The following is a 19,391-nucleotide window of genomic DNA, read 5'->3' as shown; positions in this document are numbered from 1 at the left end:
ATAATGCTCACTGCGCTTCTGACGTTGCAGGTGGCCATCATCATCATCATCATCATCATCATCATCAGTAGCCGCTTTTTGTCTCTGCGGGGCCTTGGGGTAATGGCTTGAATTGAATGCCTGGGGATGCTCTGCATCAAACATGTCACGGGTATTTTTCATCTTGACTGCAATGATGAGGTCTTCTCTTTCTCCATCTGGGTCTTTTCGCTCTCATTTCACTGTTTGTGCCAGCGGGTGTCACCACTTGTGATCCTCTAGCTGAAGGTCAGCTGGCCCGGTCCCACTCCCACAGGGAATGAAAGGACACAACACATCGCCTGTCTCGGCTGCCTGAGCTATACCTGCACTCACACACCAATGCAACTCACTCCCGCCTGCTCACACATGCAGTGACGAGGAGGCAGACAAGACATTTACTCACTCTCTGTGACCTTAATAAGTCACTGAAAATTGGGAACAAAAGTGGGTACAGCAGTGACCAAGTACAGAGGGATACTTCACTGTACCTCATTGGTCATACTATAATTAGACAAAATGCATCCACACCTGTATAACACATTGTTTAAAGAATATAAGGACATACAATGGGGGCAAAATCCGTGTGAGAAAGAACCGCAATTGGAATGGAATGTGAGCTCCAAAATATGAGCATGGAATGACGTGGATCCTCATTTTAGCATGGCGAGAATTGTGGCCACAAGTGGAAAAGGCCAAGCGCCTCTCTGTGGACATGAAACATGGAGAGTATGGAGGGAACCTAATTACACAGCTAGTGGGGAAAGAAATTGGAGAATATAAGGTTATAGTGGTCTCTTCCCCTCTCTCCTTAAAGAGGGATTTGAATTAGGGCATTCACAACAAAAGAAAAGCCTGCAGGCTCAGAGACCAGTCTTAATGGAGGGTTCATTGAGTTCACGTCATTCCGTCTCTGTCAGTCTCCCTCCTGTTTTAAACGCACACACGCGCTTGTATTTTGTTTTTGTTTTTGATTAAACCTGAAACAGAGGGTTATAAAGCCAAAGCCCCCTTATGGTGTCAGGTCCATGTTCAACCCTCTTATTTAAAGTCTTCAGTTGTTCAGCAAATACAGCATGCTCTCTGGCTGCCTGTGGTGCACATGATGCCAGTGGGAACATGTTCAAATTGCGCTGTACAAATGCTGCACACCACAGATGCTGAGCGTTCCCATAAACTCCTTGAATCTTGTGAGTGGATAAGCGAAGGTTTTCCCTCCCGCGCAGCCTTGTTGTTAAACTCACTGAGATGTTTCAACATCAGGGTGAGCCAATGCAGTGTCCTCATGTGGGACTGTGTAGCCACTTGAAAAAGACAAAAGCATGTCCTTGGACCTCATCAAGACATCACGGGCAGCATACAGCTCTGTGGAGGACGAGGCTTTGGTGATCAACTCCTCTCAGTGCACAGTTGAGAACATGGACAAGGTTTCAGGGGCCTTGATTTAATGTTATGCACATCAACACAGCGTGATGCTGCATATCAGCCAACTGAGGGGTGAAAGTTTTGGCAGTGATGGTTGCCTTTTTGCCCTCAGTGTTTTTTTTTTTGCACACAAGTTTCAGGAATGTTGTCACATCTGGCGGGTTCTTACGTTTCGTTTTGGTTATATTGTCATTATATCATTATATTGGCTCTCTGAGCAAATCATGACACCTGCTCTTCCTTGTATTGATATACCACACCAGAACACCAGTTTGAAACCACCAGCCCAGCACATGTGCACTTGAATCATAATGTCATGAAATAAACTCGCACACCCTGACAGAGAGGCAGAAGTATTTCAACAATGGGATATACTTTTCCCAACTAATGCTAATATTGTTTCCTGCATACATTTAACATACATTAATGAATTAATAACCAAGAAGTTGATACTTTTAAATTATGTATTATTGCATTGCCTCACAGTGCATTTTATAGCTTAAAGTCCAAGATAATACACAAACACTACCCGGACAAGTCTTTCGCTCTGACATTTAGTGACCAGTCAACAAATCCTAATGTCACAACAATTTAAATGGTCCATAATATGCACTAATTAAAACTAAATGCTGAGCGGCATTTTGTTTTACTTGAATCTTAATTGCTAAAGTGTAATGCTGAACTTGAATTAAATGCTGAAATTGATTGATTGATTGATTGATTTACTTTAATATCCCCAAAGGGGCAATTTAGTATACAACAAAATACAAAATATGCTAACTAGATATAGTGCACACAATATACTGTACATTGCAGCTCTGCTCTCCATCATGTTGTAAACGGAAGGTGCAGCTACTGTAGTTTATTGAAAATTGATGCCTTCTGTCGAGTTATACATTTATATAATACACCTTTACTTTAATGTGGCTGGATTGACAATATATCATTTAAATTGTTCTTTTTTTCCTGTCTTCTCTCAGACAACGGGCTGAATAAGTTGATAACAATCTTTGTAGAAAATGTCACCAGATAATTGGAAAAACAATTGAGTGTTATGCAGATGAAAATCAAAGAGGTATGGCGACTCTATAGGAGGAAGAGATGCAATCTCTTTAATGAAATCCAACTCGTACATGTCTGTATGCTCCATGAATTTTCCACCAGCCTCACATATGCAAATATAAATTTCAAACCCACAACATGTAATGAGCCTCATAGTTAACAGATGGCAGCTGTAGCAGGTAACACAGATAGAAAAATAAGACAAACAACAACAACAACAAGAACTGTGGTGTCCACAAGTTAAAAGAAAGTAAACTTATCAGAAGAAGTCCATGAGACAAGTGCCAATGTCTGTATTTTTCCACATTAAAGCTGGGGTAGGCAACATATTTATTGGCTTAATGTATCGATAAATCCATAATAACCATTCAGCATAATGCATATCAATTTTTCGTTGTCGAGAAAGACGTTGTCGAGACCGCTTCTGAGCTCTGTTTTTAGACTTGGACAAATCTGGCCTGTGACAGGGCTCTTTGGTGGAAATTGTGGTGTTACAGCATTCATAACAACCCCACTACACTACAGCACAACCTAAAGAAACAGGAAAATAATAAACACAATGAAATATGTGTAAATATTGGCGGAGCATGTGTATCTGTGCTAATCCGGACTCAGGATGGAGAGACTTCATCATGAAACATTAGCCTTTAATTCAACCTGGGAATGAGACTCAACACACAGCCAACTACCCTGCCTACTGCAGCTTTAATGTCACATTAATGTTTTTAAATGATTGTCAGGCTCAGGTTAATTAATTGTTCATTTCTAATTATTTTAGTTAAACAAAGAGTAAAATAGAGTGAATTCCAAATGGTGTTTTTTTTTTTATTGGTTCATTGAAATTACAATGTAAACGTTCAAAATCAAGTAAAAATCTGTGATGATAATAATAAGTAGAAACTGAAGAAGAGAGTGCGGGCAGGGTGGAGTAGATGGAGACGAGTGTCATTGGTGATGTGTGACAAAAGGATGGCAGCTAAAGAGAAAGGGGAGGTCTGCAAGATGGTAGTGATATAACTGCTATGATGTACGGCTATGAGACATCTGTGGCACTGCCTAAAAAAACAGACGGCAGAGTTGGAGGTGGCCGAGATGAAAATGCTGAGATTTTTGTTAGGTAGTTACCAGGATGGTCGAGGATTGGAAATGAGCATATTCAAGGGACAGCTCAGGTTGAATGGTTTGGAGATTAAGAGAGGCCAGTGGAGGGATAGTGATTATAGGGACACAAGGAAAAGCACGATGGAGGCTGGGAGAAGCCAAAAGAAGACGTAGAAACTAAAAAGTAATCGACATAGTGTTTCTGTTTAGAACCAGAGTTAGCTATTTGCGACAGGATAGTGAACATAACAAAGAGGCTGCTGAAGCCATCCATGGTGGACGTCCGCAACAACTTAAAATACACCACAATATTTGGATTATGTAAATACTTAACAGTGGTTACGTTTCAGAAAGACTTACTGTGATACAGAAGAACTGATTGTCATTAATAATAAGCCTCAAAAATTATACTCATAAGTGCTGCTGATTACTCGTAAGGTGTGTGACGCACGCGCGTGTGTGTGCATGTGTGTTCATCATCAGAGCATTAACATATACGTATATATCTGACTCCCAGCACTGATGCATTTAATCGCCTCCGCTCTATAACTAAAGCCTTCACGCTCACATCCAACATAAATGCAAATCAGCTGTCTGACATCGAATGACTTGAGCCCCAGGAACTCATAAACAGCTGCAGGAGCCACAGTTTTAATTCCCCACACTGTTTTCTCTGGTTAGCTGTTTTGAAATTTAGTTGACATTTGCCTGAGTGGATAACTGTATAATTAATGCTCCCGCTGCAGCAACAAATGGCAGCATTATGTATGTGAGGCTTAATAAAAGTCAAGCATTATGGGGGATTTTAGCAGAACACTTGGCATATTCAAATTGCCTGTGTAAAATGATGTGGGGATAAGAGACCCTCAAGATAGTGTGAGCCATTCCACAGCGTGAGAAACAATCGAGAGTAACCCTCGATAAAAATACTCTGGAGGTGAGCGGGAACTGTGACTTTAATGCTGTCATGTAGTTAAAAGAGCATGTGAGGCAGCTGTGTAAGAAAGAAGATGTAAAGCACAGGTGAACAGTGCAGGTGACATGTTCTGTCAGTCGGCATTAAAATAGACATGGACAATTCACTAACATTCACCAATATAATGTGAGCCTGAACAGAACCAAAAACAAACACACAAACAAACAAAAAACTAACACAAAGAAGCTCCTCCTGTAAAATTAGCTTATTTACAGGTATGTTGCGTTTCAAAAGCAATCACAGAACATTGCAGTCGATTACTTTATTACACCATAAACATTTTAGTCTATCCTCGTAGTGTTTAATTCATTTAAGTAGTTTATAGTGACATCTAGAGGAGAGGCTGAAATTTACAACAAAGAACTGCTCCTCTGCTCACCCCCTCCCTTCCCTGAGCGCTACGGTATCCGCAGCCGGTCAAATGTCGTCCTCGTCGTCTTTCTCCGTGTCAGCAGATGAGGTTCGTGAGGTGAGGGAGAGGGCGAGCTATCGCGGCCGTGGCAGACGAAGCGGAGAGAGAGGAGGCGGGACTTCCGCTACAAGTAAAGAGACGCTTGATTTGTTCTCTCGCGTTTGTCCTTACAGGCTCCGGTAGAAACATGGCATCTCGCTGCTAACAGTGGCTATGCAACCGCGGCCCGCGACCATGTTATTTTACATGACTTTTTGAAACACTATGAAAGTGAAACAAAAACTATTATACAGCTAGACAATGCAGGAGCACATAATATGTATAGAAAAGTGGATTTTGGGATATATAAATCCATAAATACTACACAGTGTCCCTTTAAATAAAAGTGGGGGAGTCTTGGATTTATCCTGAGGAACTTTGAGTATTTAAATAAACACAGACCAGGTATGACACAAAAACTCTGCCCCACACAATTTTGTTTATCAATGTATGTTAGGCATAATGAGCAAAAACAGCTGTACATATTAGTATCTGCTGGCATCCAAGGTTTCTGTTGTGTCATGTGAGCAGATTTGAAGACAAGGAGACAAACAGAGAGTGAGGCCATGACAACAGGTACTAATCACCGACATTGTTGCTGCTCAACAGTCGGTGCAGATGACTGACAGCTTTTTTTCATGTGACACAGTGTCATTCCTGCGCTGCGGAGGACAAACAGGCTTTCTCATGTATTTAATGTTTGATACAATAATGTGTTTGTACTGTATATTTGTGTTCCAAAATGTGTTTTATGTAATATTTTGTTGTCATAAATTGTCAGAAAGTCAACTCGATGGATCAAACAAATATTAAGGACAACTTTTGATTAGTGGGTGTATTCAAGGATATCGGTGCAAAAAGTCTGCAATGGGCTGTAAAATTATACGCTGGGCAAACAGGTGTTGGTCAAAACAATAACAAATCATAGATTTTTCTATAATCAGATGTAGCAAATGTCCTGCCAGTTACCCTTTCACAAATTGGTTCAGCATCATAAATACAGGTGGAAACTGGCTGTGACTTCTGATTGACAAGAAACCAAATCAGCCTCTTGGAAATAACTTTAGCAGTTCTCTCCCCTAATACTATCCTATTATTTCCAGTGTGTACTTCACTCCCCTCATGTTAAATCATATCCCAACACTGTCACAGTAAACAACATTATATTTATTTTTAGCCACACTTCTGCAACGCTTATACGACTGCACGCGCATTTCATGGCACGTCTGCCTCAGGGCTGGCTCTCACATTAAATATTACATTACACTCGTCGCTTATATCATGTTTACCATTAAGCTATTATGAACAGCTCACTGTATTTTGTCTTCAGTGCACAGCTTGACTTAAGCATACAACCAGCCACCACTCATATGCATTGATGCTTTAATTAAGTCAATGCATGAATGCTTGCCTTAATGTGTATGTGACTGGATAGTCCAGGAACAGTTAGCTGTTGTGGTGCTAGTTTCGAGCAATAAAACAGCTAACATGATGTGTTTTCGAACTTAACAGTGACGTTGAAGAAACTTACTGGGAGTTGAAATGTGTTGCTGCTGTTGTTTGTTTTGTTTTTTCAGCATGATTGGATATCAAATCACAAATTATTAAAGGATATATTATTATTATTATTATTATTATTATTATTTTTATTATTATTAATAATAATAATAATAATAATAAAAAAATATATAATAATAATAATACATGTATGTATAAAGCACTCATACAATTCAAAGATGTAGCATAAAGTGCTTTACATATTTGAAAACAATAATTACTATATTGTAAAGTTACAATTTATACTCTCTTATATAGCACAACTATTTCCATTGTTATTACCAAGTTATTACATAGCGATTACTGGAAACATAAATGATAACTCTACTATTAACGTGTTGTCACCGTAATGAGTATCATTACTGTACGTTCTTCTTTTGTTGATTGTGGCTATACTATGTTGTGGAAAAACAACTTTTGAACAATTCAACAACTCACAAAGCTACTGCTTCATTCTGTATCCAAAACAATGACGGGGGAGATAGGGTTTGCATTTTATCAGCCACATTCTGGGAAAAAAGTACCTGTGTCCTTAGTGGCATCTTACTTCAACACTGTATTCATGACAGTGAGCAAACAGGACCAGGGACACGGAAGTTGTCTCTTCAAAGTTGAAGAGTGTAAACTGTGTCAGAAACAAACACTATCCTCTAAAAGGAAAGTCATGTTGCGCTTTGCTGTAATGTAGATATTTAAAAAACTAATTTTGACCCCAAACATGCCTTTGATCATGTTCCATGATCCCATATCAATATAACGGAATAGTCGATTTTATTTTCTTTGTTGTTTTATTTGCTTCCTTGAGGAGTCAGATGAAAAGACTGATATCACTCCAATGTCTGTACAGGTAGTGCGATTCAGCCAGCAGCTGTTTATCGATTTATTTATTTATTTATTTGTATCTATAGGAACATATGCAGGATACCAAGAGGATATTTTATTTATTTATTTATTATTATTATTTTTTTCCAGAGCAAATGCATTTTTTTTTAACTTTGAAAGCCACTGCTAGTGTTGTTGCTATATTGCTAGAAGATTATTTTAATACTCAGTTAATCAAACATAATATATTGTATTTTTTATCAAGGATAAGAAGTGATGGTTAGTATATTTTGTTCCCTTCACAGAGAACCGTACTTACTCTTTTCCCGTTTCCAGTATTTGCGCAGAGCTAATATAACTGATAATAATAATCTCCTCATTTCATCATAATCCTCATGTTTTTATTTATTTTTTTTATTTAATATAGCGGTAGTTCTCTAACTCGATATTTGAATTGTGATGTATCACTTCAGTAATGATGACTAAATGACGTGTGCCAATGTATAATATCCCGAGTTCAAAGCTTTTCTCAATTGTTAGATCAAAAAAAATACATTATTAGATGATGTTTTTGAATGACTCTGATGTTTCTACTTGATTGGTCTCACACTGTTCTTTGGGTTAATAAGACAAGCTCCATTTCTGCAAACCAAAACCCGACAATAAGCCTTTGGACAAATTGGAAATCTATTCAAATGTGTCATCACAGATGAATCATATATCCTTGGCTGAGCAAAATGACTGGATGTTAAACGGGATCGTGCTAAACACACAGCTGTGTGGTGCTTTGGGTAGCACTCGAGAGTGCTGTCAACAGCTATGCCAACCACCTGTGGCCTCTGCCTCTCAAAAGCCTTTCAACTCCCTTTCTCCACAGAGGGGAAGGAATCATCCATCTTAGTGACAACCTGGAATTGTGAAAAATACCCGTGGATGACAGGGAGGGTCGTCAAGGTGCCAAAGAGAGCCGAATGCAGATGGCCTGCTGAATCCTACAGGCAGTGACACCTGCCATGGCTCTGCTAATACGGATTGTGGCACATCTGAATGAAAGTGGGATGTGTAATCTTCATCATCAGTGACTCGCTGCATATTGCACCTGTCTTGTTTCATATGCTGGGGAAGAGATGCAACAGATGTTTGACGTGCAGGCACCTGCCAGTATATGAGTCGGGATTATCAGCTTTTCGTTCATGTCGAACTGTGGTCTGTCATGGACTCACGGTACACTACATGCTCGCGATGACACAACGCAGTCGACAAAGATAGAGTGAAGGATATAAAAGGAGCATTATCTTAGGACTTCTAACAATTTCTATCACTTATGATCCACAGAGCAGTTGCTGAAATCTGCATGAATGATAACATCATTAAAGGGACTGGGCAAAGCAATTAAGCAGTGCAGCCACCCAACTGTTTATCTACATTAACTAAATGACTTGATTTGGTTTTCAAAGGGAATGTGAGCACATCCAGATGTTAACTATAATCACTCTCTGGAGAAGAAAACTTGAGTACACAATTACGGTTAAGTAGAGCAGTTAAGTAAAGTTCAACCATGATGTTCTTTTTAGTGACTAGAGGAATCATCCTGTCTCACAAAAATCACATTTATAGGCTACTAAATAGTACTAATAGATACGTTTGAGGGGAAATGATATTGCTGCATGGGTGATGTTTGTATTTTGCTATTGACATTTCAGAAATGATTGTGTGATGCTGATAGAAGTTGATCTGTGGATGATGATCTATTGTACACGGCAAAGGGCTGTGATAAGCATTCAGTATTTCAACTCTACCACGACACAAAAAGGTCTTACTTTCATTATATTAAACTGAAAAAAAAAAAGTAATTTGATCAAAAAGCCATTAGTTAAAGTGAATTTCACAAGTAATCCCTATTCTGTAACACTCAAAGAGTGAAGCCTTTCTGTGAAATGGCTAACATTGTCGTGCTCCCTGGTGTGGCAGCCACATCATTGCACGGTGCAAATACACCCAGAAATTGAGTCTTGATCTGATTGGGGACTGATAAGAAAGATTTAAGGTGTTTGTCATACTACAGCAGGTGCTCCAGCTAGTTTCAGTCAGCCATTAAGAGAAGAACAACAGTAATTGAACACATTAAGTAGTGAAAAGCAACTGATGTGTGGATGATTTAAGTGGAGCTTTTTACATAGAACCACCAGTTACAGAATGGACGTCAATCTGGATTGAAGATTACTTTAACCCTAAGACCCACGGTTGTAAAATTACAACGTTACCTTTAGCCATCACCAAAAAACAATCTGTTATATTTTATCTGGGTTTTTACCACATGTACATAGTCATTGGGTCTTACTGTTCAGTCTGACAATGTTAGTGGATGTTACATTTGTTTATAAGTCCTGCTTTATGGCCATGAACGCACACAACTTTTCAAGAATTCCTCCGAACAAAATCCCTTTGTTTCATTGGACTGGATTCATGAGATTCAAGTAAGTAAAATGTCTTTTATATTTTTTTTGGTTGTTATTATAATGTGTAGAGCATGTACATATTTAGTTATTGTGGAATAGATGCATCAAATTTCTGTTAGAGCTTGTTACATATTTGTTTTACAACACTGGGTCTTGGTATTTTCTTTCATTACATACATTATACCCTTGTGTTGTGTTCTGGTCAAATTTGACTGATTTAAAAGTTTTATGTCTAAAAAAATAAATAGTTAATTTGATCAGACTGAGCTAAAATCCCATGTCTTTGTCCACAAAGAGGATATCAACAAATCCAGTTCTGGGAAAGGTGTAAATGTCCCTGAATGTGGGGTGTGGATGTAAGTTTTTTTTTTTTAGGTTTTCTTAATTTGGGTTTTACAGGGTTAACTGGGATTACATTTAGTGATGTAATAAATTAGGTGACAATTAGGCCCATTTTCTTTAGTCTTACAATACATTACAAACTGGTTTCAACCAGTTTAGTCGCCACCTGATGGCCATTCAATCGACTACAGGTTTTTAGATGTGTCTGCATTGGCTTTCGTCTCTTAAGACGTACGTACGTACGACATGTTTAATGCAGTGACACAACTGTGAGTCATTAAAATGTCAATCATGGATATGGTAGACAGGGCAGTCTTTACTCCAGCAGTCCTTAAATCTGATGAAAAATGGGAGCAGCATATAAAAGGGGGCAAACAGGAGAAAAAAGTAGTTGCTGAGTTACTAGGTGTAATCGTTGAACTGACCAACAAACAATATATTCTTGTTTTAATGAGACATTTGAGAGCCAGAGAGAACTGTGAACTGCCCATTTGGGAGGTGCTCAGTCGTGTATCCACAACATCTACTGCCCGTAAAACTACATTCATCCTGCTTCTATATTGCACAGACAGACCTGACCTTGTTGTTTAGTGTCACAGTCAAGCCTTTGTAAATGATGTACAGGATGACATGGATAATTTAGTGTCAATAGATGTATCTATCAAATCCAAAATTTTCAGCCTATAAATACATTAACTTCATTCAGCAATTAATAGCGTCATTCATGTGACTCAGTCAGCAATTATGGAAACTGGTGTTGGACAAATAACTGGCCATGACTATTTTGAACGGGCATAACTGCATATGTGAGAAATTGATGTCATCATTAACAGTAGACAAATGGACAAACTTTGCTTTCAAGAAAGGGACATCAAGGGAGAAAGTAGAAAAGGTAAATCTTTGACAGGAAACACACAACTTTCCTGTCATTGACGCTGTTGAATATGTGTTTGGAACACATAACAATGTTTATGTCCCTGTTCTACAAGTACTTCCTTAAGTTTAAAATAGGGGATGTATTTCAGGAATTAGCGATAGGCAACTTGACTTGCTTTAGTTGGGTGAAAGTTTTCACTTTCACGTTTCACTATCCAAGACACTTCATCCTGACTCTGGTACTGCACATGTGTACAAGTAAAGTCAACCAAACCACTTAAACAGTCAAGCAACTGCAGATCATTTCTAGGTGGTGACTATTTCAGAGACACATTTTGACACATTTTTGACACACCTGCAACACCTATTTCACTATGGTCCACATATGAGGAACGGATAGGAAAATAAATGATTTGGGAAACTACAAATGTATTTGTTTTCCTCGTGGTGGTCTGCAAGGCTGCTGTGAGACATCATATCAGAAAATGAAATCAGACGTCTTTCAATTGAAAACATTCACACAATACCAGGCATTTCAAAGAAATCCTACCCTGAGGGGAGGATTCATTCTGCAATTTGAGTATCCTGAATTTCAATAATCAGTTGTGCAACTTGACGGACAATGACCTTCCTGCTGATGATGTTCCAGAGACAACAATAAAAAACAATAGTTTCCCATCTACTGGTAGTGGGGATTCCTGATTTCTCAGTTCTCATGTGATGTGGAGCTTCCAGCTGAAAGACACAAATTGTGGGTATGCTAAAATGGACCTTTAATGATGACTCCTTAAGGTCCATATCATTGACACACGTGTGATACCAAGAGGTATCATTTCAATTATGTAGCCAAATGCACTGCAAGGAGCCAGGGTCTGAGAAGGGTTCCTGTGGTTGTATAGCCTGGAATTTTAGCTTGTTAACTGACAGTGAGATAAGAAGTGTTTATGATGTGGACTGATATTATTTCACATTATTCTGGGAAGTAGCAATGCATAAAATGTGTGTCTTCCTTGCTCTATTTTCTTCAGTATTATGTCTGGAATTCAAATTAGCCTTGTAAAGCCTATTGTCGATCAAGGAGACCATTGGGTGACACACCATTCAAGACCAGCAGCTTCGCCACGCTGTTATCGACTATGTTAACCTTGAGTATCTCGAAGCCATCGTGTATTCCTTTGAGGATCTTCAGAGAGTGGTGATGAAGATGGAACCAGACCAAGCCTCTGCCTACATGAGTCACGAAACAGAATCTGTCTACTTTGTTTTCTATTTTAGTTTCTCATGTGTTAGGCGTTCCTGTGAAAATATTTTGCCCTTTCCTTTTCTTATATGGATTTTAAAGTTTTACATATGCACCATACATATGCAAAAGCAGCACTGCCACATGATTTAAAACAGTGGTGCATAGTCTCTGTGCTCTCAATCAGTGTGTTAACATGCACATTAAAAGTCAGATTTTAGTCCGACTAGGGCATTTTTTAAAATGAAATGTCATGTAAAAATCTTAGTCCGGACACATTAATGAAAAATTCCTCCCCGGTCTTTGACCCGGAAATAGAAGGAGACTACATATAGACTGCAGTACTGTTGCCTGAAATCATACTGAACTTAGCTCGACTAAACAGTGCATGGTAACGGGTTTTCCTTCTGGATCGACTGTTTGGTGTTTGTTCTGTGTTATGTGGTCTGTTTTTTTTTCTTCGCCATGACAATTTAACACAGAGTCGTGATGTCAAAAGGGAAATGTTTCTCAGGGATATATCTGGCTACTTTTAAGTGTGAGACAAGACAGACAGTATTATCCCTCATGTATTTGTCCCCACTTCTTTCATTCCCTGTATTCCGTTCCAATCTCACATTGGTCATCATGTTGCAACTGTTGGACTTATTACAAACAGTGACTGATTTAGGGACAGTGATGGTCTGGATTGTTCTCTACATTTACTATGATTTGTATGACTGACATACACTTGCGTTGTGTAAAACCTTAAGCAGTCCCAACATGAAACAATTTCGTCAAGTACTGACCTACTTCATTTTTGACCGAGTACAGCTGATGGTGTTGACTGTCCTCTGCTTTTAGAATGTTAAATCCATTAGTGCAAAACATAAGCCCAGTTTATTTATTTATTGTAGAAGTTCCGTCTGCTTAAGCAACTACTTTCGGATGCTGTCACATGCTGGACAACTATCAGTATAGAAATCAAAAGGGAGTTACAATAATTCATGCCCTTGCATGTGCTACATTATCTCCCTACAACTTCCTACCACCCCCATCTTATATCATCCACTCCACCAACTTACTTGTCATTTCATGAGTAAAACTATCAATATTCAAAAGTTCAAAATTAATATTGTTTACACTTGGTGTTATGCTTCACAATATAAGTCTTAAAGGTCACATAGAGTGGTCCTGTTGCACATATATGTTAGTTATGGAGGTCTACTTACATATATTAACTTGTTTTTATGGTCAAAAACCTCCTAGTTGCTGTGAACTAGCGGATAGAAATCCTCTTTTCTGACAGTGTTTTTCTGCTGCAAGATTTCAGAGTGAACTTTCACCCCCAGAAGACAGAGTCTTGTGATTGGCCAGTACTATCCAGCACATCCGTTCTCAGAAGTGCAGCGCCCCCCTCTGGAACGGTGGATGCACTGCTCCTCATTATCAAAACATTGTTTTAACAGTGTTTAAAAATAGCTTCTTCACGACTCCCCGCCGCAATCCCTTTTATGACTTTAAACCGGAGTCAGACCCAGAGTCAGAAGACACTGTTGCTCGTGAAACACCTCCACAACGGACGTTATTCTTCTTCTGCGGTTCAATGGACGTAACCGGATGTTCCCGGACTACCGCCCGGAGCAGGACGATCGGTTGTTCAGGAGAACTGCTGCTAACGTAACTATTACGGGATTTTCAGTGATCTCGTTGAGCCCCGAGATTACAATAAAACACAACGTTCTCAGCAGTGGCTGAACTGTTTGTTTCGAACCGTCAGGGCTTCATAAACAAGGTAATGACGCAGATACACACCAAAAAAACAGTGATAATAGGAACTTCCGGTCTAGTTCCGCTTTAATTGTTCTTGTTAGTAATTGTTCTCATATTTTTGGTTAATGTGCATTACTACTCTCTCAGTAATCTGTTGTAGGTAGGCATTAGCTTTCAGACCTGTGTCTAATCAGTCATCTGCAAAAAGGTACTGGAAGGAGATGAAAGCTGTAATAATCACAAATATGTTGCCTAGCACAGCTCTTAGGCAAGATACAGTCTCCAAAAAATTATTACACACTGGGGATTTAAAAGGTGTTTTTTGCAATAAAAAAATAATATCACCCAAAGCTTATTTACTTCTTCTCTATCTCCTCTAAAAAATGTCCAACATCTAGCTGACTTTATATTTTAACAACTCCAAAACATTTAAGTCAATGTGAGAGGATAAAACAAGCTTATTTCACATAAATGAGACTATAAACCAGGTGGAAATGGATCAGTCGCTGGAGCCAGTGCAGTTTTTACTGTACCTGTTTTGCCGGTGTTTTTCATCGATGTCTTATTCGAGGATTCAGTATCAAAGCCCTCCAGTGTCAGTTCCTGAAACTCTGTAGATACTTTTGTTTCATGGTCCACAATGTTGATTGGTGACTGGTTTCTCTCTCTGCACGCTGGGTAGGCAGAAGCCCAGCCCTCATCTGGTCCATATACACCTGAGGGTGACAACAAATGACACAGGGTCTCAGAACCACAAGGACAGGATTTGATGTGACACAGCGGAGGCTTTAGAAGGCTACATCAGATAAAAAAAAACATTTCAGAAGCATCTCATGTCCTGTAAGTGCAGCTGACTTTGTGCTCGGCCAAGTCATCTGGCTTCAAAAAAAAAAAAAAAAAATCAAACAGTAAACATCATGATGTCCAAACAGTGGCAGCTGCGGAAACAGCAAAAAAATATTAAAATGCATGCACTGAAAAGAATATAAAAAGAAAAATGCTATTATTATGATATGTGTGCCTGGCTGTTTTATTTATTTATGTTTTTCTATAAAAATCCTACAGTTAGTTTTGCACTGCTGACCTCCTACTCAACTCATCCACAGACGATCCCTCTGCCGTCACTGTCAATCACAACATTCCTGAGCTGCCAGAGAACCGTAAAACACCTCAGACGAGCTGTGAACAAGCCAAAAAAGTGTCTGTGTATGTGTGCGTGTGTGTGCATTACAGACAGAGGCAAGACATTCAGTGACAGTCCACAGAGTAAAAGCCCGGGGCCAAAGGAGTATTGGAGTCAGTCTTTGCAGAGCCAGTGAGATAAAGACAGCCAGAGGTAAGGCCAGGACTGAAATGGCTCCAAGCCCTGTTTGAACACCTGAGTGTTTACTCAAAGTGCTGGTCTGTAGCCAACGCCAGAGTGGCCAATCAGGAGTTCCAGGAACATTCCCAGTGTGCTGCTTAATTGCTGGGCCAGGTGCCCAGTTGGAAAACACAATCATTTAATTTTACCATTGTCACATTGGTTAACCAAAATGCAAACTTTTACAGTCTACAGCAGTGACAGCGGAGCTTCTGGGTGATATGGGATCAAATAAATGCTACTACCTGAGGGGATAAAAAAAATATTTCCATCCTGTGAAGTAGCAATCACTCTCAGTGGACGTTTATAAAAAAAAGAGAAAATGGATGTCATAAAGGGGGTGAATTGGTGCTGAAAAAGCCAGGTAAAAATATATATATAAAAAAAATGTGTTGGAGAATGATGCAACCAAACATACTAAAATGACAAAGAGTGTATTCTTGAGAGAAAACAGGAAATGGTAATTATTCCCAACCTGCTCAGAGGCAAAGTACAAGGAGAAAAAAAAAAATCACAATGGCAAATCAAGAAAATACTTAACTTGATGACTGTCAATAGTCTTAGACTTACTGAAATATATGCATTTATTATTATATATCTGTATCAGGGAAGATTCTGCTAGTGCTTCCATAGCAAATTTAGGTTTATACCATTGGGGGAATAAAAGATAATGTGTTTTGTGGTAATAATGTCAAAATAAGTCAGGTGTGAATGAGTGAAAACTCCCAAACTTATCCCAGAGGTGGGAGAGCATGGCTCCTCCTAACTGTAACTATAAAATACTCTGAATCTAGAACATGCCAAAACATGCATACTATACTTTCACACAACATGATACAAAAATGCATTAAGTCTTCCCAACATTATCAGTAATGTAATTGAAAAATTCATCCATCTCCAGATGAACAATGTGGCACACTAACATGATATAAATCGAAAGACAGGGCCTGTCTTGTGATTTATGTCACTACTACAAGACATCATTAGCATAGTTATGGATGCAAAGTTTAGACAAGCCCAAAGAACCTGTAGCAACCTGTGGTTATTTTGGACTGCCAACCATTACAGAGCTACTGAAAGAGTTGCGACTCTCAAACGTTTGCAGAGGCGGGATGAGACAAGTGCAGACAATGCCAAAAGCAATTGTGGGAAACCCAGGTAAAAGCAGGTAGTGGACTACGGACCAAGGTCTCGGTAAGACCACGGACACACCACTCGGACAGTTGGCATGCGACAAAGAGTGGTGACCAGTGTGCGAAATACCCATTAATAATCGGGGGGGTCCCATCTCCCATTTGTTGGGCAATACTGTTTCAACACCCCAGGGGCCACCCTGCAGTATTGGCTATCTTCCCTGTCAGATGTGCGCTTGTGTGGGCCTTTTCCACATCGCCATTTGGAAAGCAATTATTAAAACATTAAAAACGCACAATTAGAAATAAAATTATTGACATTTTGTCTGGTTAAAAACGGATAAGAAAGAATGCAAAGTGTAAATTACAAAAATATTTAGGAAAAAACATGCTTTCAAATTACACTACCATATTTAGACCCCCCTAAAATTTAGCATTTGAGGCTTTCAGGGGGTCTTGAGTGTTAATCAGGGGGGTCTAACCCCCCCAGACGCCACTGTATTTCGCACAGTCGTGGTGACAGACCTTGGTTCCCTCAGTGGCTGCCTCGCTGGGCCTGTATATTCGGGGCCTATGGACAAGGAAATGACTTTCCTTGCAAGCAGACTGCTGTAGTCTGTTCATTATTGAAAAGGGGAAACTGGAAAACCTATTCAGCAGCGGGCCGTATAAACTGCAGCATTTGTTGAACGTGTTACTCAGTCATCACAGAACATACTCCAGATGGCCATGTTGTAGTTGTGTCCAAGTTATATAAAGAAGGTAAAGAAGGTTCATGTATGTCTTAACTTTTGGTGTTTGCCGTTTTTGCAAATTACTTCCTCATTTTGTCATTTGTCTCTTTCCTCTTTTGCTCTGATTGGTTGAAGTTAAATAGCTAATTATCATGATCTCTCTCTAATTGACGGATGTTGCCAGCTGACTGTGTGTTGTGAGCTGGCACTGACTAGTGACGGTGTCAAGCACAGAGTGTCTCGAGCAGGTTGTTGGATGTTTGGGTAAATCTGAGGATTCATAGTTTGCTGACGTCCTGGTGACCCGTGAAATCAACTGAAGGAAACAGGAGAGTGAAGCCAAAAGTGAGGATCAAAGGAAGGAAATACATTGAAATCCCTCTGAAGTTTCTGTCCCTATTGTTGAGAGGTTGAGGGGACAGAGAGCTGACCGAAGAAATGGGTCAACGCATTTAAGGAGTGAAAGGACCAGCTGATGGATTTGTGGGTTTGGCAACAAGAAAAAAGACATCTGGGACAACATTTTCAGGAAAACGGCTCGAAATGAATGACAGCAGAGAATTTAGACGATGACCCTCTGGCCTCAACAGAAACTGAAAACGGCAAGATAATGGCAATGAACAACTGACGACAAAACAACTGTAGTACACATTCTGAAATGTGAGTACCAGGCTTTAACTGAGTTGAATAGGTAACAGAACAAAAAAACACATAAAATAAATGCCTTAAAACTCCTGTGGATTTCTGAGTAATTACAAAAAACAGTCTGCAGCCTCTATAATTCTAGAGTCTATAACCTCGTCCTCTACTGTTGTTTCTATAGTACGTTGGAAAGTTGTGTGTTGTATATTCGTCTCCTAACAGCACTACTAGTTTGGACGGAATCCAAAAAACTTAAATTGGCTGCATGGTGAAGGAAACGGCAGCATTCCCAAGACAATGCAATCATGTTCACGGGCAGTTAAAAAGCAGTAAAATCCAGTGCTTTACTCGCGTTGTGTGCTTCTCCTGCTCAGACATGACAAACATGTGCCTCTCTGAGTGTGGGCATATCGCCACAGACACAAAACTGAAAAAAAAGGCAACTTGGAGCTAATAGACTTAATCAGTATCGAGTGAACTAATCTGACAATGATTTGAAAGTACCAGACATGTCTTTGTATTTACATTCATACATCATTATGACATGATTTATGTTATGTTATGTTGCTATATTGGCCTGAACTGATTTGCATTGCATCCAGCTGCAGCACTGTTGCTAGGCTACAGCTGGAACTCAATGGAGATATCCTTGGTAGACCAAGATGACTTATTTCAGTTCAGCCTCCCCAGTACCTGGCTGAGGAACACGGGTACTCATACACCCTCTGAAGGAGTCACTCCTTGAATTGAGACACAGCAGTCGTCAGATGACACCGAGTGACTTCTCAGCTGCCAAATGCCAAACATTCTGGATATTTCAGAATCTTGTTCCCCCCAAAAAATCCCTGAGTAAGCGCAAAAATGCTCAGAGATGCTACTTCTAGGATATTACATGCTCAGCTGTCTGGTCCCTTCTGGTGGTTGTACCCCCAAGAGAGGTAATGAGATACAACTATGAGATGAGAAGGATGGAGTAGGGCCATTTTACAGTATATTGTGCCAAACATGGGGCAAAAAAATTGGCCATTTTTATTAACCTCGCCCTCTCACAGCACAACTGGTTGATGCCAACCCTCTAATTGGACTGGCAGAAAAGTTTCTGTTGACTCTTCCAACCACTCAAGCTGTCTGAGGGAAGCTTCGCCAGACTAAAGTTGGTTGAGAACAGGCTAAGAAGCTCTCTGACTCAGCAGAGCTCCAAGGCCCCCATGCTAATGTGTGCAGAAAAGGAAATCCTCATGGCCACAGACAGCTAGCGAGACAGTAATACACAGAAAAAGTTGCACAAATCCGCACCAACTTGGGCATGTTAATGACACTGTAAAGGCCTGTCCCATTTTCATTCATTTAAAGTTTAAATCAAACTTTTAAAGAATGGTATACAGACAAAACAATAGAATAGTTACAGAGGCAAGTCAAAGCAGATGATGTCAGAACA

At 39.6% G+C, this 19,391-nt stretch overlaps 1 protein-coding gene across 1 annotated transcript in view; it reads right to left on the bottom strand.

Annotated features, from left to right (window-relative positions):
* The window catches only part of LOC310929584 (receptor-type tyrosine-protein phosphatase gamma-like), a gene marked incomplete at its 5' end in the record, with an annotated part of 392,250 nt that overhangs the window by 137,589 nt on the left and 235,270 nt on the right, over window positions 1-19,391 (bottom strand). Inside the window, one exon of the mRNA XM_083892388.1 lies at window positions 14,615-14,797. Coding sequence (XP_083748514.1) covers window positions 14,615-14,797 — 183 coding nt within the window. The remainder of the gene's footprint in view (window positions 1-14,614; window positions 14,798-19,391) is intronic.

Source organism: Microchirus variegatus (genome assembly GCF_963457635.1).
Source record: "Microchirus variegatus genome assembly, chromosome: 7".
NCBI classification, from domain to species: Eukaryota; Metazoa; Chordata; class Actinopteri; order Pleuronectiformes; family Soleidae; genus Microchirus; species Microchirus variegatus.
Note: the sequence above shows the minus strand (reverse complement) of the source record. Positions and strands in the feature narration are given on the sequence as shown.